This window comes from Panthera leo, chromosome C1, assembly GCF_018350215.1.
Source record: "Panthera leo isolate Ple1 chromosome C1, P.leo_Ple1_pat1.1, whole genome shotgun sequence".
NCBI lineage: Eukaryota > Metazoa > Chordata > Mammalia > Carnivora > Felidae > Panthera > Panthera leo.
Genome location: NC_056686.1, coordinates 213,811,771 through 213,838,342, shown reverse-complemented (window position 1 = coordinate 213,838,342; position 26,572 = coordinate 213,811,771). Strand labels below are relative to the sequence as shown.

The window sequence follows — 26,572 nt, the reverse complement described above, 5'->3', positions numbered from 1 at the left end:
CCAGGAGATCATGATCTGAGTCGAAGCTGGATGCTTAACCGACTGAGCCACCCAGGCACCCCTGAAAAGTATTTTGTCTTTAATCACACTCTTCTACTGGGAGAAAAAACAACCTTCAGAATGTGAACATAAAGGCACTCAGAGTTCAATTAAGAGTCCCTCATGTTTTCATCACATAGACAATTTCATTGTGTATATAATTATATACATACACACACACATAATGAAAATGAGAATAAGCTAATCAGTGGGTTGTTTTTAAAAGTTGTGAAAAGCAGAAAAGAGACAATGAATATAAATGCAGAAACTCAATTAGGTGCCAGAAAAAATGGAACTGATCAATAATCCAAGAACTGGTTCCCATATAAAACAACAAAAGTGATGGAGTTTAAGAAATCTGACAAGAAAAACAAAAGCTAAACAAATGAAATTAGAAATACAAAAGGGATATAACCAGACACACTGATGCTTCAAGTGCAAATAATATATGCCACTGAATTTGAAGGTGCAGGATAAGTGGGAAAGTAAAATACAAAAATGAAGTCAAGCAGTAAAAAAGCTCCAATCATCAGGAAGCAAAACCAAACCTTTTCACAGCCTTACCTCCCTGAAGAGTCCTTATGACCGAGAATTTAAAGTAATTTCTCTCAGCTGTTCAAGAAACCGTCAATTCTAAAGCCATATAAAGTGTTCCAGAACACATAAAGTTATGGAAAGTTACTAAATTAATTTTATGGGGCTAGTCTAACTCTGGGATCAAAACAGCAAAGGCTACCTACCTCCTACTCCAGAGGAAATGTCCATCCATACACATTAGATAGGAAAAGCCTAAACAAAACGAGGTTGTAAAATCTAACATGGCCAAGACCAACTTATTATTAGGAAGTGTGTAAATACCTAAAACCAACATGATCAACTAAATTAATGCTCAAAACACCCCAATAAAAGTCAACACCTCTTCCTATTAACACTCTAAAAGCCACAAATCACAGAATAATCCACTTACATAGTTTTCAAAGTATCTCCCCAGCTAGTAAGTAAACAATAAAATTGATGGTGAAAAAGTAAAAACATTCCAAGTAAATCGAAGCATCAAGTAAGAGAGACCACCAGGGAAGTCTGACTAATTCAATAAGCCATGAACCAGAACCAAGAGCAGTTAGATACATCAAAACAAAATAAATAGAAGTTTAAATGGAGGAAGAAAAATCCCATTTGCAACAGCAACATCAATAATCAGCCCATAAATAAATAAAACAAAACCTGAAACTATCCGAAACTAACATGCAAAATGTCAGATCCTAAATGTAAAGAAAGTTACGCACTTTGATGGAGTTACAAAAGAATTGAAAAAAAAAAATCAGGTAGCATACTTTACTTCTAGATGGACTAGCTTAATCACAGAAACATACTTTTAAATACTCCACTCCTGCCCTTAGAATCACACTTTATACAGAACGATTTTATTTTATTTTTTTTTTTTTTAATTTTTTTTTAACGTTTTATTTTATTTTTGAGACAGAGAGAGACAGAGCATGAACGGGGGAGGAGCAGAGAGAGGGAAACACAGAATCTGAAACAGGCTCCAGGCTCTGAGCTGTCAGCACAGAGCCCGATGCGGGGCTCGAACTCACAGACCGTGAGATCATGACCTGAGCTGAAGTCGGACGCTTAACCGACCAAGCCACCCAGGCGCCCCTACAGAACGATTTTAAAGTCAGCCCCTGAAACCAAAATTACAGTCACACCAGAAATGCTATCTATATAGTGATTAAAAAATATGAGGAACATTTAGATCAACTGACATGGAAAAATGTCCACCATAAATTCTCAAGAGGGGGGAGGGAAAAAAAAAAAAAGCAAGTGTAAAACAAAAGGATCATAAAAATCTCATGGTGTATGTGGGTGAAGGCACACATATTTAGAAATAAAGACAGGGGCGCCTGGGTGGCTCAAGTTGGTTAAGCATCCGACTTCGGCTCAGGTCATGATCTCACACTCCGCAGGTTCGAGCCCCGCGTCGGGCTCTGTGCTGACAGCTCGGAGCCTGGAACCTGGAGCCTGCTTTGGATTCTGTGTCTCCCTCTCTCTGACCCTCTCCCGTTCACACTCTTTCTCTGTCTCAAAAATAAATAAACATTAAAAAAAATTTTTTTTTTTTTTTTTTTAAAGAAATACAGACAAACACTCTAGAGTGAGCACCTGGCTACCTCTGGACAGTGAGGTCACATGAATTTATGCCCTTAGAACTTTTGCAAAAAGTACAACATAACTGCTATAAATTGGGCAGGTGGCAGGGGGTACGAGGACAGTCTAAAAGTAAAGAAGAAAAGAAATACACCAAAGTATCAACAGTATATGTCTTGAGGTAGCTGAATTATGGTTACGTGCTTCAACATATTTTCCCGTGTTTTCCAAATTTTCTACAATAATCATAAGAAACAAAGCTCTGTGCAAAACCTAGAGAAATGTAACAACACGTTAAAAACAGTTCACTTGGACCCTCTTGTTCTTTCGAGCTTACATGTGCCAAATTCCCAGTTTTTCTCCAACCACAGTATGATTTTCAACATTAAATTCAAAATTTACCAGGAAGCATTCCAATCAGAGAAAAGAACTGCTCGCACGCACGTGTTCAAATTAAAAAGGAAAGCTACACATGGTGAAGAATCGAGAAAGGTGTGGTCCGGAGTCTTACCGTGAAACTGTTGTTGACGTTCTTGGTGCTGGATTCAGCCACGCTGGCATCTGTCAGGTCCACCTCGTCAAATATGATGGACTGCAGAGAGGCACAGGCACCAGGGTCAGTGCGCAGCCAAGGCACCCAGCCCAGCATTGCCCCCCCACTCTCCTCAACCCTAGTCAAACACCCACAGATGCCCACGTGCCTGGAACCCTGGAACCTTGAGCCCTTGACACTTGAGGACTAAAGGTGCAGTGACTACACACGGAGCACAGAGCTCACAGGTAGAGCTCCGGGTGTTAATCCAGGAGTTCATTAGTGATTGCATTCGTGGAAGCAAAACAAAACACTGTGATTTCTGTATTTAACTTTTGTACTGCTCAGCATTTCACTTTTATATGTGAAATATGCCTTCCCACAGAGTCCACCTGAGGGAACAGGGGTCCAGACTGAGGATCTCCTGTCCTTCCGGTTTTGGTTTGTCCAGCCAACACACTTAGCGGGAAAGGTCCTGGCTGAAATAAATAATTCTAGGAAGAGAGACCAACCCAAATAGAAGGGATGTGGCCATGAACAAAAAAAAAAACAAAAACAAGGGAGCAGAGCAGAAGGAATTCAGTCCTGAAGAGAGAGACCACCAGACTCCAGGAGGAGGATGGGAGAATGAATGAGTCCTGGGACCTTCTCCCCAGCCCATTTCCACCCTCACTCTCCCCCTCCAAATCCCCTCATCAGTCCACACCTCCCACTTACCTTACTGTCCCCTCTAAGAGGAGTCTACTGGGAACCCTGGAGGAAATGCTAATGACTTAGAAAGACTCAGCCTTTTAAGTAACTTCCTCCCCCCACTCCATACACACAAAGAACTAAAATAACTATGAGTGTTTTGTTTTGTTTTTTTAAATGAGGGATGTGGTCAGAACCCTATCTAAACAAGTTGTTCTGTTCAATTTCACATTTGAATGCACTCCCTAGGGATACATCTCCAACACAAATCTGGAATCCGAATCATTTACATTTTAATACCAAAATATAAGTATTGACAACAATACTAATACTGGTATTCAGAATACCAAAAACTAGCTTTGCATTTACTGCATTTATGTAAACACAGCAGTAATTTAGTGGGTTTGACTGGCTCCTTGTCTTCCACTAAGCTGCCTGGTGGCTCTCACGGTAAATCTCACATACAAGATTGCACATGGAAAGAAGGACCACGGCCAGAAGCCTAGAGACAGAATCTCAGTTCTGCTCACACACCAAGAAGCCCAACATACTTCAGAAACACTTTTAATCAGTTTCATAGATATTTACTACCTGTCTCCAAACTAAGCTGTACACGTTAAAGGTGTACAGCTTTTTGCTTGCCAATTATACCTCAATAAAGCACTTTTTTAAAAAAGACATTTTAGGGGCGCCTGGGTGGCGCAGTCGGTTAAGCGTCCGACTTCAGCCAGGTCACGATCTCGCGGTCCGTGAGTTCGAGCCCCGCGTCAGGCTCTGGGCTGATGGCTCGGAGCCTGGAGCCTGTTTCCGATTCTGTGTCTCCCTCTCTCTCTGCCCCTCCCCCGTTCATGCTCTGTCTCTCTCTCTGTCCCAAAAATAAATAAAAAACGTTGAAAAAAAAAATTAAAAAAAATAAAAATAAAAAAAATAAAAATAAAAAAAAAGACATTTTAATTTTAGTCCGTAATAAAAGAGTTCTAAGGCTGTGACCCCCCAATCCTTCCGAAAGAAGGATCTCTAACTGTAATTTGATTATTTCTGTGACATTTCCCCTTTTCTTCATTGGTGACATATGACATTAAGGAAAGAGAAAAATGAGTAAAAGTCAGTGTCTGTAAGAAATAGAACATGGCTTGAGACAAATTAAAGCTAGCACCCTAGAGTATTGCCAAACTCACTGGAAGTAACAGATCCAAGAAGCGAAGGTTTCTCCCAAGACGCGGACCCCGTGGGAACCCTCTCCCCGGCGGCCCCTCCACCGCATCTCACCTTGGCCGTTTTTGCATAGTACAGCGTCCGCCCCCGCAGCTTGAAGTATCTCCTTTTTGATCGCTGGAATGAATTGTTCTGTTTGGTCAGCATCCCCTCTTTGATGACGGTCTGAAAGCACAGAAATGATTCATGAGCAAGCGTTTGCATGGTGCCCTCGGGCCCGTCCGGCAGAACTGCACACAGACGGGCCAGTGCGTGCATGTCCCTAACGGGCCAGTGGCCTAACTGAAGGAGGGATTCCCCCACTCTCCCCAGACCCTGACTACTTATGGACCGGCCGAGCGTGCTGCTTGGGGGGGGGGGGGGGGGGGGGCTACACGATTCTCTGAGGGACACCAGCGTGCCTGAGTGGTGAGGTTGTCTGGGGCCCAAGGTGTGCCCGGCTATGCCCTGGGGATCAGCAGCAGGGGACGTGAAGGCTTGCAGGCCAACAGTAGGCAGCAAGGGGCCAGAGCATTTTCCAACTTCAGCGTTTGGTATTTTTCAGCTATTCTTGGCCCCGTCTCCGTGTTCTCTGGCTTCCTGCCATTTCTCAGGATCCTGTTGCCAAAACTGTCGACGTAGGTTGCTGTGGGGTTCAGCGTAGCTGCAGGCCTGCACCCCACTCAACCGTCACCCCATTCACAAGCTAGGCATGTGCCTCCGCCCACGCTACAGAGAGAAGTTCCACGACCAAAGTCACGAAAACTCCTCTCATCCCATAAATCTGATGCATCCGCCACAAACTGGAGTTCCCTTAACAATCCAGGTGGACAGCACTCCACTCACCTTGGCTCAATGAAAGCCAAGAATGGGACATGCCTTCTCCTGGACCTGCTTCTCTCTTGTGCTGTCCCCTGTGCTGGTCTGACAGGACAAAAGGAGCCCTGCAGAGCACTCAGAAGTTAAATGCTCAAGGAACCACTTGATCATTACACGTCTGAACCGCTGGGAGCCACTAAGAGTCAAAACGAATAAACAACGTGCATGAAACAAGAGCCTGGCTCTCGGCATGTGCACCCCGTTTTCCCCAGCTGACAGAAACGGCCATTCTCCACAGAGTCCCACCATGGAGTCAGGCAGAATGCACAAAACTCTGCTCAAGTACACAAATACTGGTTCAGAGGAGTTTGGGTTGAATTACCCAATCCCACATTGTTTTGCACTCTAAGTAACTTCTCTAAAAAAGTATCTGTCGGAAGCACTTGGGTGCTGTGGCCACCGAAGACGACATAAGACAAAACCAGACACAGAAACTTCACGTAACCCAAACACATCAGAAGGCAAGAGTGGAACAGCAGCGCTGCCCGGTCCCAACATCAGCCAACTCCAGACAGAGAAGCGGGGAGCTTGGGATGCAGTCACCCCCCACCCCAAGAAGCATGACAAAGAAAGCCTCCCGTCCCACACACACCACTAACACCGGGTCAGGCACCAGAACCCCAACCTGAGCAGCCCGGGGGGGGGGCCTGGGATTGCGGGCCGTTGCTCTCTCCTTACCCTGCCACCGGGCATCCTCTCCATGGGCCTCCCGGGCAGGGGAGCCGCCCATGCCGGCTCCCGACCACGTGCCAGGTACCGTGGGGTCTGTGGGGGCAGGGCTGGCCTAGCAGGACGAACAGCAACCTTCTCCGACTCCCAGGACAAAAATCACTGAGGAACCTCCTTCCTCAGGTAATTAAAGAGTGCCGGCAGGAGAGAGAGGAACACAGCATCACCCAGTGATCCAAGAACAGACTACTGACCACAGTCACAGAATGCAAACTGCCATCCTTAGCTACAGGACGGCGCTGGCTTTTCTGAAGTGCGGGAGCATGTGCTGAACCAGAGGCTGATCCCAGGCGGAGAGAAAGCCCCACCTCTGAACCCAGGAGCTGCAGGTAGAAACCAGTCCTCGGTACAGAAGGACTACCAGGTTGCCTCCTCACACTGTTTTCAGACCCAAGTACACATGGACACTCATGTCAACGTGCTCTTCAGAGACCTGATGCAGACCCACGGGCGCCAGCACTGCGCTCCGGGCCAGCCTCTCCTCCTTGGCCTGAGGCCTCGCTCACAGGCGAAGCACCTCTCCTCGCCCCCACGCGTCTTGCTTACCTCTGCAGGGGGGGTCACCACTTCCATCTCTTCCCTAAATGCAAGGTTAAAAAAAAAAAAAAAAAAAAAAAAAAAGACGACGACGACAACAAAACCAACAAGCTCCGACCCAGAAAAGTTATAATAAGTTATTTTTAAAAGATAAACGCTGCAGTATTTTTTCTTGCATCTCCCGCCACACATCTCACACATAAAAGAAAAGAAAAATTAAAACACAATCCAGTCCACCACACACACACACACATCTTTCAGAAAGCGGATGAGAGCTGCGATCTTGGGCTACCCGAGGAGGGCCGCTGTTCTATTTATAGAACAAGAGCACTCAGAAAAAGACTCTGGTGGGTTTCAGCGGAAAAGGCTGGGGAAAAGATAAAGACCAGTATTTCTTTGAAGCTTTCTCAGAAACTGTGTCTCTTCTCCTGATTCGCTGCTCGAGAATACTACAGATATGCTGCAGAATATTTTTAAACACTCAGTCAAAAGCAATGAACTAAAAGTGGTCAAGAAAATAACACCCCTGAATAATCTGCTATGTTTTGCATTTGGCAGCTTGTAACTGGCACCCACAGGAAACACTGCTCAGCTGGCAGGGCTCCTCCTCATGCCCAACAGAGCGGAGAACCAGCAGTCAAAACCCCAGACTCCAGCACAGCTCGCTCAGGGCGTGCTGGGTGGCCAGACTCCCAGAACCGTTTGGTCAAGTTCCGTGCACAAACAAAAGGGCCCACTCTGTCCTTCCAGCCATCCAGGGCACCTTCATTACCATCAGGAACAAGAAAGGACCGATTTGAAACACACTCAGGCACTGAGAATCAGGTAGAGTGCAAAAGCGAGCCCCATGCCCACCTCCAAACAGGAAATCCCCAGGCTGGACTCCAGGGATGAAACCAGAAGTCTTCGGCCCGGGCGCCACGGCCACCCGCAGTGAGCAGACAGACCGCTCCTGGCCCATGGGCGAGACTACCCGGGCACCTGCTGTTGGGGAAGTTCAAGTCTCCAGTCATCCTGCCCGGGAACAAAGGGCTGAGGAACGCAGCTCTGGAAATGCCCTTAAAGAGGTTTCAAACCAGTGGGCAGGGAAAGGTGAGAGCAGGCCCCGCGAGCCCTGCTCAAACCTGCTCTCAGATCACTGATTGTCAGGCCTGTCGGTCTCCGGCCCTCATGTACACTTTGGAAAGATGGTTCTGGCCACAGTGTGGAGGAAAGGGGGAGGGAAATCTGGAGGCATGCAGAACACTCCAGAAACTCTTATAAGAGGGCAACCGGCAACACTGAGCATCTGGGAGGGAGACAGGAAGAAGACGGCCACAGACAGGGGCAAGGAGGACTCAGGTCTCATGGGTAGGGGGATGGGGGCTTCGTCTGGGGCATGCCACAAGGGCCTCGATGCTGCCAGGGCCAGCTGAGCGGAGAGATGGCTGCGGATAAGAGGTCAGGGCGTGAGAGAAGGTTTAACAGGGAGGTGCTTCAATGAGGCCCGTATGGAGAGGCAGAAGGAGAGCAGGCGCGGGGAACAGGGAATCCCAGGACACCGGCTCGGGTGCAGAAAGGAGGCGGGAACCCAAACGGAGGATAGAAGAAAGTGGGCACAAGGCCAGGGGCGAGGAGAAAAAACCCAAGAGGACACACTGATGATGCCAACTGGGAGGAGCCGGAGGAGGACCTGCCAGGGCGAAGCCAGAGGACAGCACCCCAAATGTGACCGGGATGGGAGGAAGCAAAAATGGGAGGTGGGTTTTTTTTTTAACCTGCACGTTTCTTAACTTTTTATAAACGTGAAATCATAGTGCACATACCGTACTTTAACTTACTATTTTTTCTGTCGAGATATATTGTCAACACCCGTCCATATTAGTGAATCTATCTCTGTCAGCTGCAGAGTATCTCCCTGTACTGATGTGCTTTATCACTCAGCTCGCGCCCTGCTGCTAGAACAGGTGGAATGCTTCCCCCTCTCAATACTACCAACAAGGCTATTGCTACAACAAAACACCTGCACGTGTCCTGGGCTAGTCCTTAAAGCAAATGAGAAGCAGCAGCATTTGGGGCTCAGGACAGCCCAGAAACAGATGCTCACAGATTGGAAAGTGTGACATGTGACAGCAGCAGCTTCTCCAGCTGGGGGGCGAGGAGGGACCAGTCAGTGGCCGGCCTAAGACAGCAGGTCACCCAAAGGGAAGGACGCTCGCAGTCCTCTACCGCACACGCCACAGACACAAGTCAGCCCCGGTGGGGGCTACAGATGCGACACAGAAGGCAGAACTTGAAGTTTCAGCAGACAATACAGGAGAACTGCCTTATGACCTTGGGACTGGGTGGCAGTGGAAGAGGGGATGGATTTCTCAAATAGGATTGAAAAAACACTAAACACAAACTGTAAGACTGCTAAAGCCAACTACATTCCAACTGAGAACTTCTGTTCATCAAAGACACCTTACAAAGAAAGGGAAGGGTGAAGTCACACGCTGGGAGAAGATACGCGCGACACTGCCAACAGCCAGAATATTCTAAGAACCCCTGCAAAATGGTAACGAAGAAAAAGAAGCTGCCAAACGGTAAACTGACAGAAGGCATGAACCAGGGTTAAGTCCAATGGTGACTGAGAGATGCTGAAGGGCAGCGGGCTGGACAGAAAGGAGCCCTGAGGGTGACATCCCAATACCCTGCTGAAAGCTTGGGTCCACACGTGCAGTTTTACCACGTGCGTTTGTGCTGCACTGACGTTTACACACATGTTCTTTAGTATGTAGAAAGAAAGGGGAAAACAAAGTCAATAAAAGGACAGAGGTAAAACCTCAGGCAGAGCTCTGCTGGCGCCATCAGCGTCTCGCGCACTGTAAGCGTAAGAACTTCCACACGTTCCTTGCTGGCCAGCCTGCCCGAGAGGACAGGGCTAGGGGCTGCAGGCGGGCCAGGAAATAAGGAGGGTGGGGAACGAGGCGGGGGAGGATAAAGAAAAGAAGAGTGACTGGGGCGCCTGGGTGGCTCAGCCGGTTAAGCGTCCGACTTCGGCTCAGGTCACGATCTCGCGGTCCGTGAGTTCCAGCCCCGCGTCGGGCCCTGTGCTGACAGCTCAGAGCCCGGAGCCTGCTTCAGATTCTGTGTCTCCCTCTCTCTGACCCTCCCCCGTTCATGCTCTGTCTCTCTCTGTCTCAAAAATAAATAAAAAAACATTAAAAAAAATTAAAAAAAAGAAAAGAAGAGTGAAAAATCTAGCCAAATGTTTCACATCAGCCATCAATTTGTCCTTAAGCCTTTTGAGTCCTTCAGCAAAAACCTACATAAACCTGATTACACTAAGTCCACGCCATCCAAATTCACAAAGTTAAAAAAAAAAAAAAGTGGGGCTATTACCATATAAAGTTAATAAACAAAAGAACTATTAAAATGTTTCTGTGAGGGGCGCCTGGGTGGCTTAGCCAGTTAAGCGTCTGACTTGATTTCGGCTCAGGTCATGATCTCAAGGTTCGTGTGTTTGAGCCCTGTGTCAGGCTTTGTGCTAACAGTAAGGAGCCTACTTGGGATTCTCACTCTCCTTCTCTCTCTGCCTCTCTCTAAATAAATAAATAAACTTAAAATTTTTTAAATAAATAAAATGTTTGTGAAAAAAAAAGGTAAGTAAAAGTTATTGCCGTAAATTTGCATATCACTTGAAATTCTCTGGAGCGCTTTTGTATCTATTAGCTTTCTTAACAGAACAAATACATGCTAATATCCCAACTGACAAGACAACTAGCCACTGACAGACTGAGGAACTTCTCCACAATTAAACAGCTAATAACAGACCACAAAGAAACAATCAGGCCTCCTTACTCTTACATTGAACCTTCTATGGTTTATAGTATCTGAATACCATAAACAGTATGGTTTGTTCACAAACCCAAAGGCCTAGAGGTTCTTTTAAATGCTTACTGAGTGAGTACCCACCGTACCTAGTACGTTCATGCAAGGCATTTTTACCTTTTCACCTTCACATCAACTTCAGAGGTATGTAACAATACTCCCATTTTACAGATTAGGGGACTGAGGGTCTGAAGAATTAAGTAGGTCATTCAAGGCCACATAACTAGTAGACAGAAGACCTGTAATTCAAATCTAGGGCCTACATAGTAGGCAAAAAATATTTGTTGGCAAAATGAAACATAAAAGTCTACTGATAGCTCTGATTTAAAACAAAGTAAGCAAAGGTAAATTCCTTCATCAATTCAAGACACCACCCACAAATCCATCCCAGTTCATCCGGATTTGGAACTACCTGCCACTTACCTACAACTCCCCTCCCTACTCACTACCACCCGGTCTTATCACATCCTATCAGAAACTGAGGAAGCGTGCACACCTCAGGCCACAACTGATTATACACATTAGGTGTCTCCACGGCACCAGCAACCAGCAGGAGAGAGAGGGTACCTGCTGGGTACACATGGGTACCTGCTGTGCTGGAGAATTGCTCCCAACTCTGCACAGCCAGAACCCATATCTGAAGCCAACAATCTGACACAAAGGTGCCCCACATGAGTTTTCTAAAGACCCCAAAACCGCTAACTCGTGAAGAAAGGACAGCCTTGTTTTCTACCAATCAAGAGAACCCAACTTCCTCTTTGCCACTAACCACCCTGGCTTTCCTCCTTCGATGCACTGCCTGCAAGATGAAAAGCAACCATGTCCCCAAGCCCCTGTCACTTGAGAGTTAGGGAGATGTCCCATTCCTGTCCCACTAATATGAGGAAGGGCCAAAGCAGAAAAGCCAAAAAGTGGCCGGCCCCAAAGCATAATGCCCAAATCCCCCCAAGGAGCCGCTCCTCAATCTGTCCTTCCCTTGGTGTCCACACCCACACCCCCTAAATCTGAGGGCTCTTCTATCACTGCGGGATGCCCCCCCCCCCCAACTCCCTGCCCTCTCAGCTAACGCAGTCTCAGTTCTGAGCGGGCTAGTTGTACCGAGTGTGACCAACATCACAAGGCTGAGCACACTTCCCCAGCCCCAGCCACAGGATTCGGTCTTGGTCAGATAGACCTACATGAACATCCTGCGGGGGCTGCGAATTGCTTCACTGATGTGTGAGAACACGTGTGGCTTCAGCTCCCCCCTTCCCCCTCCCTCTTGTCTTGAATGCGGACACCGCGTGTAGAGCTGTGGCAGCGATGCTGAGACCCCGAGGTGGGAGCCAGCTGGTGAGGCAGAAAAGCACAAACGATGTAGGTCTTAAGGCATCATCAATCTGCCAGACGCACTCCTGTCCAGTAAAGGTGGGTTGGCTGAGTTGGCTCCTGCTCCGTCACCATCAGTGGCTGTTCTGCTACCAAACACTGGTGTCCCTAGGTTTCCGAGGCCCCGCACCCTAAATGTGATTCACATCCAACCAGCCTCTTCATCAGCCCCTCACTTTCTAACTTGCTCCCACCACTCGGTATTTCCTCTTACCAGCACCATCAAAGCTGACAGAAGCATGAGGCATATGCCACTCGTCCCACCTCCACTCCTCGCCCCTAACTGGTTACCCAGTACCGACTCCACTCGTTAAAGTCACTCAGGACTCCGCTCTATCTTCAGGCCCTCTGCCACAGCTTAGTTTGGATCCCCACCTCGGGCTTAAATTATTGTCTGTCTCTGTGTCTCTCAGGGATGACCCAGACCACCAGGGTCAGAACCCCCGGAACACTCATGAAACCCACTGTTCCTAAATCCCCAGAATGTGAAGACAAGAGCCCCGGCGGTGCCTGAGCACACCGCAGTGGGGGGGATCCCTGCCTTCCGCTCTCTACCACCGTGCACCCTCCGGCCTGCTGCCAGCCCTCTGCTGCCTCTCAGGTCCACTACCAGCAGCATCACCTAGCAAGTTCTGAAACGCTGCCAGCCACTCCCCAGCAGGGGACCAGGTAGCCACAGAGTGCAAAAGCTCCCCCGAGGATTCAGATAAGCACCCTGCGCTAACCAAGGCGTCCCTGGCCCACTCACAAACATCCCCTTGTTTTCCTGTGTCTTGAGGGAAGCCAACTGTGGCCCTTCAAGGCTCTTTTCAATCCCTCCCACCCACCCCAGAGCCTACTGCCTCAGCCCCAGAACCATCCGACCCAAACACACCGGCTCCTTTGTAGCCACCTACTTTTGGATAGATCCTTCCTCTGCTTGGAATCTGCTTGGAATACAGCTATGGATTCTATGAAGTAAAAAAAAGAAAGGTGTAGTACATATAGGGGGCATGCTACATTTGTGTAAAAAGGATATCTGTGTGTGTATGTGTGTGTGTGTGCAGAGATAAAACTTAAAGGCAAGTATGTGCAGACAGTATCTTTAAATTTTCAAACAACAGTGGAAGAATTAACCAAAATAATAAAACAATAAAAATGGTTAGGTGGCTACCTCTGGGCGGGGGAGGGACAGAGCAGACAAGACGGGGAAGGAAGTGAGCCAGCCCTCTGGAAGGTACGTGATTGTATAAGGACACAGAAGGGGCAGCCGCCGCCGGACGCAGCACCCCGGACAGCTCTCATGGCCCCCGTCTAAGAGCTTCCACAGATGACCCCACTTTGTCTACACAACCCGCCCAAGAGAGACACCGCACCCACTCCCGTTTGCCACAAACCAGGCAAGAAGAGAAAGACAGGGTCGGTATCTGTGCAGGGCCTACTCCATACCAGGACAGGAACTTAGTTATCAGAATCTCATTTAATCCTCACTGCACTGAACACTTACTACCCCATCTCACTTATGAAGACACTGAGGTCCATCCAGAGAGGACCTATGTCCACAGAGAAGGGACAGATGTGGGGTTCAAACCCATGTCTGTCTGATTTCAACTCTCCACATTTCAATATCAAGTGAAAAGATTAAAAAGCATGCTTGTGGTAAGGTTTTCTTTTGTTTGTTTGCCTTTACAAGTAAGACTAAAACTACAGTCATAAACTGCTCCTCCCACTTCTTGGGGTGAGCGCGTGGACAAACGTGCACGTCGAGGCACAACCACCCCCCTGCACACCACGTGGGCAACCCCAACCACCAACAGCAGGAGCGACTTCCAAATACACACACGCTGTGGTTCAGTCAAGGCACCAAAGGCTCGCCTGGCTTCTGTGAGCCTCCAGAGGAAAACCCGTCTCCCCACGGACCTGTGGAATGAAACGCACTCTGTGTTTCAACAAATATTTATCGAACACTTAAGTGCGAGTACGGCTGGGAATATGATGATGAAAGAGACAAGACCCTTGACCTTTAAGGAAACTGTGCAGCGAGAGAGGGATACTTTTACAAAGTAAAAAGTACGAGAGGAATTTGCTTTAAATACTCAGAAGAAAGTGGGGCTCGGGGGTGGGGACAGACGAAATATGAAAGACACAACACTGACGACTGTTTACACCCAGTGACTGATTAAAACCCCTCTCCTTACTTTTGTGTATGTTTGGAAATTTCCATTAGAGGTACAGACAGGGTGCTCTGGCAACTCAGACGTGAATGAAACACACCAGAGGCTTGAATGCAAGGCCCGGAGCCGGTACCACCGGGGCTAAAGGCAGCCACCCCCCACACCCCAGTTCCTGACCTGCCGATCCCACCTCAGGGGTGCTGCACAGAGCAGGAAATCCCTGAGAGAAAGGCTCACACACGCTGCAAAGCGCCACACAAACATAAAGCCGTGTCATAACCATCACTACTCAAATGCCCCTTCCCTGGGTTCCACAGCCCCTCTGTCTCATTTTCAGACATAAGGTAGAAGTAAAGTCTCGTGTTAAGCAGCCAACTCGGTCGACGTGCTTACGGGAAGTGCTTTTTCTTCACTTGAGAACATTCAGCCCAGCCATGCTAACACCTGCCACTGACGTCCTGCGATAACATCCTTCGTGTTTTCAGTGCATGAATAAAACAGAAAAGTGGGGTTATGTAATACACAAATTATTTAATGACCTGCTTTTCCAAATATATTGTGACCAGATCTGTTTTTGTGTTTGTTGCTCTGTATCCTATTTCTGGTTCATCTTTTCTAATGTTTAAGGATACTGAAATAACTAGGAACAAATCTAAGAAACTGACAGCATTTCATATATGAAATAATTTCAATGTCAGGCTAAAATATATCTTCTTTAAAAACATATCTTGGGGTGCCTGGGTGGCTCAGTCGGTTGAGCATCCGACTTCGGCTCAGGTCATAATCTCACAGTTTGTGAGTTTGAACCCTACATTGGGCTCTGTGCTGTCAGCACAGAGCCTGCTTTGGATCCTCTGTCTCCCTCTCTCCCTGCCCCTCCCCTGCACACACACGTGCACGCACACGTGCACTCGCTCGTGCTCTCTCAAATATTCTTAAAAATATAATAAACAAATAAATAAAATATATCTTATTTAGGGGCACCTGCGTGGCTTAGTCAGTTGAACATCTGACTCTTGATTTTGGCTTGGGTCGTGATCCCAGGGTCGTGGGATTGAGCCCCATGTCAGGCTCTGCATTGAGCATGGAGACTGCTTGGGATCCTCTCTTTCTCTCCCCCTGCCCCTCTACCTTACTCTCACTCTCTCTAAAATAAAAAATTTTTAGAAAAGCCGGGGTGGCTCAGTCTTAAGCATCCAACTTCGGCTCAGATTTCACAGTTCATGAGTCCAAACCCCACATCGGGCTCTGCACTGACAGTGCAGAGCCTGCTTGGGATTCTCTTTCCCTGCTCCTCTCTGACTCACTCTTTCTTTCTCTCTCAAAATAAATAAGTAAACTTTACAAAAATTAAAAAATTAAAAATTAAATTTTTTTAATCTTATTTATATCAAGACCTTTAGTTCTCTGTTTAGATAAGTTTAGCATTATTTTCAACACAGGAGTTAAAAGTTTAAACAAAGGGGAGGTGCCTGGGTGGCTCAGTCGGTTAAGCATCTGACTCCTGATTTTGGCTCAGGTCATGATCCCTGAGTTGTGGGATTGAGCCCCATCAAGCTCTACACTGAGCATGGAGCCTGCTTAAAATTCTCTCTCATTCTCTCTCTCTCTCTCTCTCTCTCTCTCTCTCTCCACCTCTCCCCCACTCGTGTGCTCTCTCTAAAATAAAAAAAAAAAATTTAAGTTTAAACAAAGGGGAACATCACTAAGATACTGCATATAATGTACACATTTATTAGGATACTCTGAAGTTTAAATCCTATGTTTTTGCAAGTCATGCCCTTTTGTATTATCTGGCTCCTTAAACTTCATCTGTTTTGATCCTGAGAGTTGGAACTGTTTCAGCCGTGTTTCAGGACATTCCAGAGAAGAGACTAAGGACAGACTCTTCTCCATCTTCTGCTACCAGCACACAGCATCCTACACCATCCGTGTCAGGAATTCTCAATTGAAGGACAGCCCTGTTTCTGTTTCCTTTAGTATAAAATAATGCTCATTTTAGGAAATTCAGAAAAGTAGAAATAGAAATAATCCAAATTGCACCACCCCTGGTATCAGGGCACAATCCATGGCATTAGTTTGGAAACTTTCTTCATCTTACTTCCCATGCACGGTGTTTTGCACAAAGCTGAATGGCCTTCTGTACACAATGCCTCTCTGTTTCCCCAGCATCACAAAGTACTGTCCACATTACTGCCTTCCTCAATCACCTGAATGGCTGCTGTACGCACAAGAGCAGCAACTCGCTCTGCCACTTCCCAGTTCTGTGGCCTGGGCACTCGGCCACCTCATGGCAACCTTCTCACACTCCCGAAGATGAAGTAAGACCACCTATGCATGGTGCAGGGTGCCAGCACACAACAGCTGTCAGCCCTGGTCATTAACTCAGTGGGTTGTTAAACTGGAGTGTCTTCTGGGCTTACAATTTTTATGTTTAATGCTGCAATAAACACAACGTCCTCTGTGCTTTTTCATATTTAAGATTACCTCCTTGGGACAGGATCCTACCATGGAAATTACTGAGTCAAGAGTAGGGACTTTCTTGGAGTTTTTCAAACATGTCACCAATTGCTTCCCCAAATGGTTGCACCACATGTGCTGCTGGAGGGTGAAGAAGCTACAGGGTTTCTATAAACAGCACAATTCCAGCTCATACACAACACTGGCTGGATATAAAAATACACTTAGACAATTAAGACTAGTCGACAGTAAAAAAATACACTTAGATAATTAGACTCATAACTCAGTATTGACAAACCTGGGTTTTTTACTTGCCCTCTTAAACTAAATGAAAACACAGAGAAAAGAGATAACAATTTCTGACTTCCTTTTCGCTCAGCTTCTGAGTACTAGTCCCTCTTTATCAAAGAGTTTAAATACAAAGGCTACCAAGTGGAATTAGACTTAACGAGATGAGTATTTCAAATTTTCCCAAGCCATATAAAGAATGAGTCTGCACTCCCAAACTTGAAATATAGAAGAGTTCTAGGATAACAAAAAGTCAGAAATACAGATATTTCCTTTCAAACCCTTCAAATACGTAAATGTCTCATAACCATCCATAAGAATGATTCTATCACGCATCCCTCTATGAACTCCACTGAGACCAACCCAAAATGTCCAAGAATACCAACCAATTCTGAGAAGTTCATAGCTGATTTTAAGTATTACAGCGTATGTAGCTTGAGAGGCCAAATCCAGATGGAAAAGAGTGGTCCTCTTCAACAAACAGTGCTGGAATATCTGCATGGGAAAGGGTGAAACTGGACCTTTTCCTTCCACCACATACAAAAATTAACTCAAAATGGATCAAAGACTAAATAAAAAGATAAAACACTCTTAGAAGAAAACACTAAAGTACATCTTCGTGACCCTGGATTTCTCAAATATGACACCAAAAGCACAAACAAGAGACGGAAAGCATAAGGCCGACTTCATCAAAATTTGTAATCCTTTTGTGCTTCAAAGGACACTATCAAGACAGTGAAAAGAGAACCCACAGAAGGGGAGAAAATATTTGCAAATCACTGATTTGATAAGGGTCCAATATTTAGAATATATAAAGATTTACAACTCAACAGAAAGATAGCCCAACTTAAAAACGGGCAAAGGACTGAAATAGACATTTCTCCAAAGATATACAAATGGCCAAGAAGCACATGAAAAAAACACTCATCAACAAAAAGAAAGACAGACAGACAGACAGACAGACATGCCCAACATCGTTAGTCACTAAGGAAATGCAAATCAATACCAGGAGATACCACTTTGCATGCATCAGGATGGCCCCATTATTTAAAAAAAAAAAAAAAAAAAAAAAAAAAAAAAAAAGTGCTGGCAAACGTGGAGAAACTGGAATCCTTCTCTATTGCTGTTGTGTTGTTGGAAATGTAAGATGAACAGTTCAGATGTTCTTCAATAAGGTAAACACAGAATTACCCAGCAATTCTACTCCCTGGATAAACACTCAAAAGAACTGAAAACAGGTATTCAAACAATAACTTGTCCATAGCAGCTCTATTCATAACAGCCAAATAGAAGTGATTCAAACATACATCAACATATGAATGGATAAACAAAATGTGGCATATCCATACAATGACATACTATTAGGCCACAAAAAGGAACGAAGCCTGATACATGCTACAACACGGATGAACCTTGAAAACACTATGCTAATGGAAAGATGCCAGACACAAAAGGCCACATGTTATATGATTCCATTTACACAAAATATCCAGAACAGGCAAACCCATGGAGACAGAAAGCGGACGAGTGGCTGGGGAAGAGGAGGGAATGGGCAGTGACTGCTCAATGGAGTTGAAGGGGTTTCCCGGAGGGGAAAAAGTTCTGGAACTAAATAGTGGTGCTGGCTGCACAACACTGCTAATGTACCTAATGCCACTGAATGGTATACATTTAAAATGGTCAAACGGTAAATAAAAAGAATCAGAGTATCCCTCTTCCATCTTGGCGCAAGGGACAAAGCACTGCTCATCTTGGAGCACGGGGTGTACCTCACCATGGTGGGGCCAGAGGAGCCGGTTCAGGAAAACCACCACTGCCCAGACACCATCACCTTCAGATGAGGAAGAGCAGAGCCAGCCAGAAGTGGGTGACAGGTGACCCAAGGCACCTCACTGCTCAGACTGAGGCTGCAGGGATGGCCCGGCCAGAGCAGCAGGCACAGCGCTGGACCTGTGGCCAATATCAGGCGGGACTCACATTCCCTCTGGCAGCCAAGCACACAGCTAATGGCAGTTCAAACCCGTAGACTGGCAAACACATTCTAGGACTGATAAATCAAAACAAAAAAGCGGAGGTAAGAGGCTGAAGCTACACTATAATGCACATGAATAAATCTAAATGAATTTATTACAGAAACCGGAAGACCATTTTAGAAAATATGCGCTTCTTGTTGTAAGATTACAGGAAGACACTGACTCTATTAAAAAATTAAAGTTTTTTCAAGGACAGGGTGCACCAGAATGAGAACATGATGAAACTAAAGTACAACAAGCTGCGATACAGGCCATGATTAGAAAAGGAAGCAAAAACAATCACTCCAGCAGAATTAAAACCCACATGTGAAGGGCTAAAGGGAAAAATGTACACTGCAGAAAATGTCACTGGTCATGAACAAGACAAAACTGAGACACAGAATGCTGTAGCCTACAGTGGAGAGAAGAAAAGACAGGGGAAAGCTCTCCAACAGATTGATAAAGGGACAGATCGGCCTACAATAAGAACCATCCAAAAGGAACACAAAATAAGCAGAGATGCAAAAATCTGAAGTACAAACCCAAAAAAGAAAAGCAAAGACCTGCCAGGCTGATGTGCCGAAATTCCAGGCACAGGAGGGAGGAGAGCAGCCTCCCTCAGCCCAGACTGGACGCGGTGCCCCACAACCCCACCTCGGGGCTCCGGCCCAAAGATGAAACAACAGATTGCAACACAGCAAGCAAATGTTCAAAGGCCAAAGAGCCAGCTTGAAGGGGCTCTCCTGGGGAAATGTAGACAATTTGAGCATCAAAAGGAATGACTGTGACTGATTGTAAAACACTGAACAAAAATAGTGAATCCATAGGGAGAGAGAGAGAGAAAAGAAAACATCTGCCTTCTGTTGGGAATGACTCTTCTACCGAATCCTTACTTTGAAAATTGGTAATTAAACAGAATCTAGCAATTACCCTGCCTTTTTTTTTCCCCCCAGGAGAAACTGTAGTCCTTCCCCAGTTGAAGTGGGTAAATTTTACAGAATACCAACAGATACACACGGAAGAAATGACAGAAAGGGGCAGGAGGGGCGGGGAACTCTCCATTTTGCAAACTCTTAATGTAGCTGATTCAGGCAAGTATGATGTATGAATGCTCAAGAAAGCAGCCGAGTAGATTGTCAAAGCAAAGGATATTTGCACGGTGCCCAGGAAGCACCGCACAGGTTACCTCCTAACTGCAAAGAGGGAAATCTACATTTTCAGCAGGAAGATCTAGCATCTCCACATAAAGCAAATGATGACACAGCAGAGGGGACAGCCTAACAGGACACTGAGAATCCCAGATTTAGGAGATTTGCCCAAAACATCAACCCGAACGTATTCGAGTCTTCAAACCTCTCACTTCCAGTTTACGGCAAATAAAAGGATCAAAGAAACCACAAGGAAACAATCAGACAAATCCAGACACAGGTTTAACAAGACCGCTTCCCTGGTCTCTTCACAGAGTCAGTGTCATAATGGGGAGGAGAGGGAGAAGGGGGCTATGGGGAGCTGTTCTAAGCTGAGAGTCTGAAGAGGTACAACAACCAAACACGGTGCATGTGGGGCGCCTGGGTGGTTCAGTTGGTTAAGCATCCAACTCTTGATTTCAGCTCAAGTCAGGATCTCACAGTTCATGAGCCTGAGCCCCAAGTCAGGCTCTGTCTCTCTTCTATCTTCATAGAATATATGGTACGACCATTACAAGGGATAAGAATAAAGAGATTTTATTTTTTTAATGTTTATTTATTTTTGAGAGACAAAGAGAGCAACTGGAGGAGGGACAGAGAGAGAGAATCCCAAGCAAGCTTTGAGTTGTCAGCACAGAGTCCGACTTGCGGCTCAAAACTCATGAACCACAACATCATGACCTGAGCTAAGTCAAGAGTCTGACGCTTAACCGACTGAGCCACCCAGGTGCCCCAAGAATAAAGAGACTTTAATAACACGAGAAATACCTGTAACATGAAAGTGGAAACTTACATATACGTTCATTCCAACTCAATTAAACACACCCAGAAACACAGTCTGGAAGGAAATACAAAAGTAACAATAATGATAGTGCAGATGGACCTCTGGGTGCTGAATTCAGGAATTTACCTTCTTCCCCTCCCCTCCCTTCCATCTTCTTCCTCACCAGCTTCTCACCTCCTTCTCGGATTGGTTCTCCTGCTCCCCCCCACCTCTGAAAGCCAGTGGCCAGAGCTAAGCGGGCCCTCCCACTGTGCCACTGTTCCCTCTCTCAGCCTCCAGGAACCACCCCCACTGTCAAGGGGCTGGGTAGGACCCAGTAGGAAGAGGTGTGGTATGGAATCTACAAGGCTTGGGTGGCACACTGGCGAGCCACCTAACTGCTCTGAGCCTACATCCCTCCGCTGTAAAGTTGGGATAGTTGAGAATAAAGAATCCAGGGTACCACTGCAGCAGGGCACAGTGAGGGCAAAATCCCAAAGCTGGTCCCCACCAGTCCTCAAGCAGACCTCCTTATGTCAGAGAAGAGCTCCAGTTATCCCACAAGCCTCCTCTTCCCCAACACCCATACCAAACCATCACCAAGTTCTCACAATGTCAAATCCAACTAAGTCTCCCTATTACTGCCACCACCACAACCTCGGCCCAGGCTACCAGCACTCACTCGGCCAACGACAACACAGCCAGAGCAACCTTTTCAACATAGATCAGATTATGTCTCGCTCCTTCCTGAAATCTTTTATTTTTTTAAATATTTATTTATTTATTTTTGAGAGAGAGCAAGCAGGGGAGGGGCAGAGAGAGAGAATCCCAAGCAGGCTCTGCACTGTCAGCACAAAGCCCAACATGGGGCTCAAACCCATGAACTGTGAGATCATGACCTGAGCCAAAATCAAGAGTCAGACGCTTAACCAACTGAGCCACCCAGGCGCCCCTAAATCTTTTTTTTTTTTTTAATGTTCATTTATTTGAGGGGGGAGGAGAGGCAGAGAGAGAAAGAGAGAATCTCAAGCAGGCTTTGCACCATCAGCACAGAACGCAGTATAGGGCTCGAACTCACAAACTCTGAGACCATGACCTGAGTCAAAACCAAGAGTCAGATGCCAACTTTTAGCCGACTGAACCACCCAGGCACCCGTTTTTTGTTTTTGTTTTTGTTTTGAGAGAGAGAGCACAAGTGAGCGAGGCACAGAGACAGAATCTCAGGAGGGGCAGAGGGAGGAGGGGAGACAGAGACAGAAGCAGGGCTCACCGGAAGAAGGGCTCATGTTCACCCAAAGTGGGGCACAAGCTCACACCGTGTGGGGCTGGAGCTTACTAACCATGAAATAACGACCTGAACCAAAGTCAGATGTTTAACGACTGAGCCAGCCAGGTGCCCCTGTCTTTTTTTTTAAAGTAGGCTTCACGCCCAGCATGGAGCCCAAAAGGGGGCCTGAACTCAGGACCCTGAGCTCAAGACCTGAGCTGAGATCAAGAGTCAGACGCTGGGGCACCTGGGTGGCTCAGTCGGTTAAGCCTCCAACTGTGGCTCAGGTCATGATCTCACAGTCCATGAGTTCGAGCCCCATATCAGCCTCTGTGCTGACAGCTCAGAGCCTGCAGCCCATTTCAGATTCTGTGTCTCCCTTTCTCTCTGCTCCTCCCCCACTCACATTCTGTCTCTCTCAAAAATAAACATTAAAAAAAAGAAAAGAAAGAAATAGAACACTACCAGCACTCCAGAAGCTCCCTCTCTCATGGGCCATCCAATCACTACCCATATCTTCCCACTGTGCAAACTTCTCTGGTAATCATTTCTTTGCATGCAAACTTAAAGGCACAGGCAGGCAAGACTAAACACCTTAGTATCCTATCCATTCTGAATTTGATCTAAATGGAATCACACATAACATTCTTTAATGTCTGGCTTTTTTGGTCAGACTACATTAATGCTGTAATTAATCCTTAACGCAGCAGGTAGCAGTTCGTTTTCATTGATGCATAGTATTCTCTTGAAAGAACATACCATGATTTATTCATCCATTCTACTGTTGACCGACATTTGGCTTCTTTCCACTTTTGAGCTACTACCAAAACTACACTAGTAATGTTCTTGTACGTGGTGCCTCTTGAAGTACATTAGCTTGTAGAAGCTATTAGATGCACACGCCTACAAGTGGAATTGCTGAAATACAGGATACACATTTCTTTAAGAGACTTTAAGAGACACTGACAAAATGTCTTCTAACGTGGTGTCACCAACTTAATATCCCCACCAACGGCAGGTCAGTTTCCCCTTGCTCCACAGTCCTACGAACACCTGGAAAGAGACACCACATGGAAGAGATGTGCAGGGTAAGTATGGGAGTGGGGAGGAGCAGAGCTTCCATGCCCTCTCTGGGCATGCCAGCCCCCGCCCCTGCCCCACACCCACATGCACACACGCTAGTATGTTCACCAGCCCAGAAACTCCTCGAATCCCTTTGTTATAACTCAATCTCCAAACCCCCTCTGCTCCTAGAAGTTGGGAGTAAGGCTGAAAGTTCACATCTTGAATCACTTGTTTGGTCTTTCTGGTGACCAGCTCCCATCCTGAAGCTATCTTGGATGACTTCAGCCCCGCCCTGAGGCACCTCATTAGCGTAAGTTCGGGTAAAGCCAAATGGGGCTCATTATGAGTAACAAAAGACACTCCTATCACTCATGTTCCAAGTGAACATGAATTTTAAGGGGACGCTCTTCCCACTACAGACCCCATTACTGACCTCAGGGGAAAAAGCAGCCAGCCCCAAATGCCAGCTCACTTCCACAGACTTTCACCCTCCCTGGTTCGCAGCCCTGTGCTACTGCACTGTCTCATCAGCTGCCTCCTATTAGCAGAAGCTGCAGACAGCTGCTCAGTTACCTGGCCCACCATCACCAGAAGCAGAAGTCACTTTTTTCCCACTCATCTCTCCCTACCACCACCCTCCCGTATCAGGTCAAATTCCCCTATTGTCTCCTCCCAAAGCAACCTGGCTGTCACCTGCTTAACGCTCATCAGTATCATAATGCCACACTAACTGCGCGATTATCTTACCCACGTCGGTCCTGTCTTCAGACTATTAGCTCCAGGAATGTTTTTTGTTGTTGTTCAGTAAGGCACCCCAAGTGCCTAGCACACTTAACAATATTTGCTGAGTTAAAAATGAATCTGTGAAACAAGAAAAATAATGACTAGCTATGATATTCCCACTAGGATTCCATACATTAATTTTTTAAGAAAGATTTGCATAGCTAATTGCCTGCCAGATTCACTCTTACTTGCTCTCCTGGCCGCTGGAGACGAAGAATCACCCAGCTTGAGCTGAGGGAGGAGGCGTTTGGGGAGAATGACCAAAAAGACAGAAATAATCCTAAAAGAAACCATTTACTGAATGCTGACCATACACCAGGCACTATGCTAGCTAAGTGGACACAGACTGTCCCATTTACTTCTATGACTTATCATCATCTCTGTTTTAGGGTTCTGAGAACTACTATTATCCTTTCTATTTTGCAATTTTGCAGATATGGAAACTGAGGCTCAAGAACACACATCTCACATTTACTGGTATTTTCCCTGTTTCACATCAGGAAACCAAGTCTTAGGAGAGGAGGTCTGGAAACCTGTGATCACGTGTCTCGTAAGTGGGAGAGCCAGGTGTGAATCAACTTCACTCAACACCAAAGTTTAGGCTCTTAAAGTTTAGGCTCACACGTGAGCTTTAAAAACCTTTCATACCACCATATACCCGCTAGGATGGCTACAGTCAAAAGACGTAATAACTGAGGACCTGGAGAAAACGGAACCCTCACACACTGCTGGTGGGAATGTAAAATGGCACGGCCACTTTGGAAAACAGTCTGGCAATTTCTCAAAGGTTAAGCACAGAGTTACCTTGTGACCCAGCAAATGTAGTGGTAAGTAGATACCCAAGACAAATGAAACATATGTCCACAAAGAAACACGTACATAAATGTTCACAGCAGCCTCATTCAGATTAGCCAAAAAGTGGAAATAACCCAAATGCACACGCTCTAACATAGACGAGTTTTGGACACTTACGCTAAGTGAAAGAAGCCAGACACAAAAGGCACATACTGCATGCTTCTATGGATGTGAAATGTCCAGAATCGGCAAATCCTTACGACAGAAAGGAGATTAGCAGCTAAGGTTGACAGAGTTGAGAAGGAATAAGGAACAGATGCTAAAGGTTATGGTGTTTCTTTTGGGGGTGACAGAAACGTTCTAAAATTGACTGTGGTAATGGTTACACAACACGCATATACTAAAAACCACTGAGCTGTATACAGTTTAAGTGAGTAAACTGAATGGTATGTGAATCATATCTTTACAAAGCTATGTTTTTAAGTCTTTTACATTTTGCCTAATTTCTACTAGTTTTCATTTCACAATGGGAAAAACGCTTTGTTTAAATTTGAAATCAGGGATGTAAGCACTTTCATGCACAAAGCCAACAATGTTAACTTTTTTAAAACCTAGAAATAGATTAAACTCAGTCTTAACTGATATACTTCACAGAATCACACTGTTCTTTACTCAAATTTCAAAATAACCTATAATGAGCTGGTGAATTAATTTACCAGTGTTATTTCTTCCATTTTCTTTTTCCCACTCTTAACTATGTGGTCCTATGGAGTCGTTATTGTGCACTAGTTAGGAAATACAAACGAAGTGATGTGTTTGCTAGGGACAGTTGGAACTTTTAAAAATATCAGACATGCATGAAATGCTAAATAAATGACCATCTCAAATCTCCCCTCATCAAGTTTTCAGTATGCTAAAGACTCGGGGAAAAGTTTTAAAAGAACCTCATTAACTAAAGACTGACTTGGAGTTTTGGTAAGGCTTCTCTTTTTTTTTTTTTTTTTTTTTAATTTTTTTTCAACGTTTATTTATTTTTGAGAGACAGAGAGAGAGAGAGACAAAGCACGAGGAGGGAAGGGGCAGAGAGAGAGGGAGACAAAGAATCCCAAGCAGGCTCCAGGCTCTGAGCTGTCAGCACAGAGCCTGACGTGGGGCTTGAACCCACAAACCGTGAGATCATGACCTGGGCTGAAGCAGCTACAGCATCTCCTGAGAGTTGACTAGAAATGACTCTCAGGCCCCACCCTAGACCTACTCGACCAGAATCTGCATTTTAACAAGATCCCCAGGGGATGTGCCTGCACATTAAAATCTGAGAAGCACTGGACTGCTATTTCAAAAACTTGAAATACATACAGCTCTGGTCCTGGGCCAGCTTGTCCTCAGTTCCATTCCTTGACCTTCTGCTCTGCACTGAATTGCAGGGGGGCTGATCCCGAATGCGCTGGGGTTCCCAAGCAAGAGGCAGGTGGGGTTAGACAGCAGCAGCGCCCTCCAAAGGCTCCAGGGCCAGATGACCTAGGGCAGTTCGGCCTCTGGCAGGTGGGAGTTGCTCCTGGGGAGCCTGAAATGCCATGCCCTCCCCTGTCCTCCAGCTTAGGGGTGACAATGGTTTCCTGTTGCCTCATCTCAGGGTTGCTTCACTGCCCACTGTTTGCATCCCCAGTCCTTCACCGCCTGGGAGACCACCCCCCTACATTGAATTCCCTCTGTTTTAAATGAAGTGGTTTCAGCTTTCCCGTCTAGACCTAGAACGATACCCCATACCATTTTGGATCTCTCTTATGCACCACATAATCCCAGTGCAATTTTCTGAATGGCTTATCTGCTT

The 26,572-nt window shown here is 46.1% G+C and overlaps 1 protein-coding gene across 7 annotated transcripts in view; it reads right to left on the bottom strand.

The window, feature by feature from the left end:
- DGKD (diacylglycerol kinase delta) overlaps nucleotides 1-26,572 on the bottom strand; it is a 124,747-nt gene that overhangs the window by 83,092 nt on the left and 15,083 nt on the right. For 2 of the 7 annotated variants that reach the window (XM_042950567.1, XM_042950565.1), the window contains exons 2-3: nucleotides 4,679-4,789; nucleotides 2,699-2,779 (exon numbers count right to left, since the gene is read on the bottom strand). In XM_042950567.1, the coding sequence (XP_042806501.1) occupies nucleotides 2,699-2,779; nucleotides 4,679-4,771 (174 nt within the window). In that variant the 5' untranslated portion in view covers nucleotides 4,772-4,789. Of the gene's footprint in view, nucleotides 1-2,698; nucleotides 2,780-4,678; nucleotides 4,790-6,160; nucleotides 6,689-6,757; nucleotides 6,780-12,864; nucleotides 12,919-23,910; nucleotides 24,025-26,572 lie in introns of those variants that run through there. The other 5 variants (XM_042950568.1, XM_042950569.1, XM_042950570.1 and 2 more) reach the window with 5 other exon arrangements.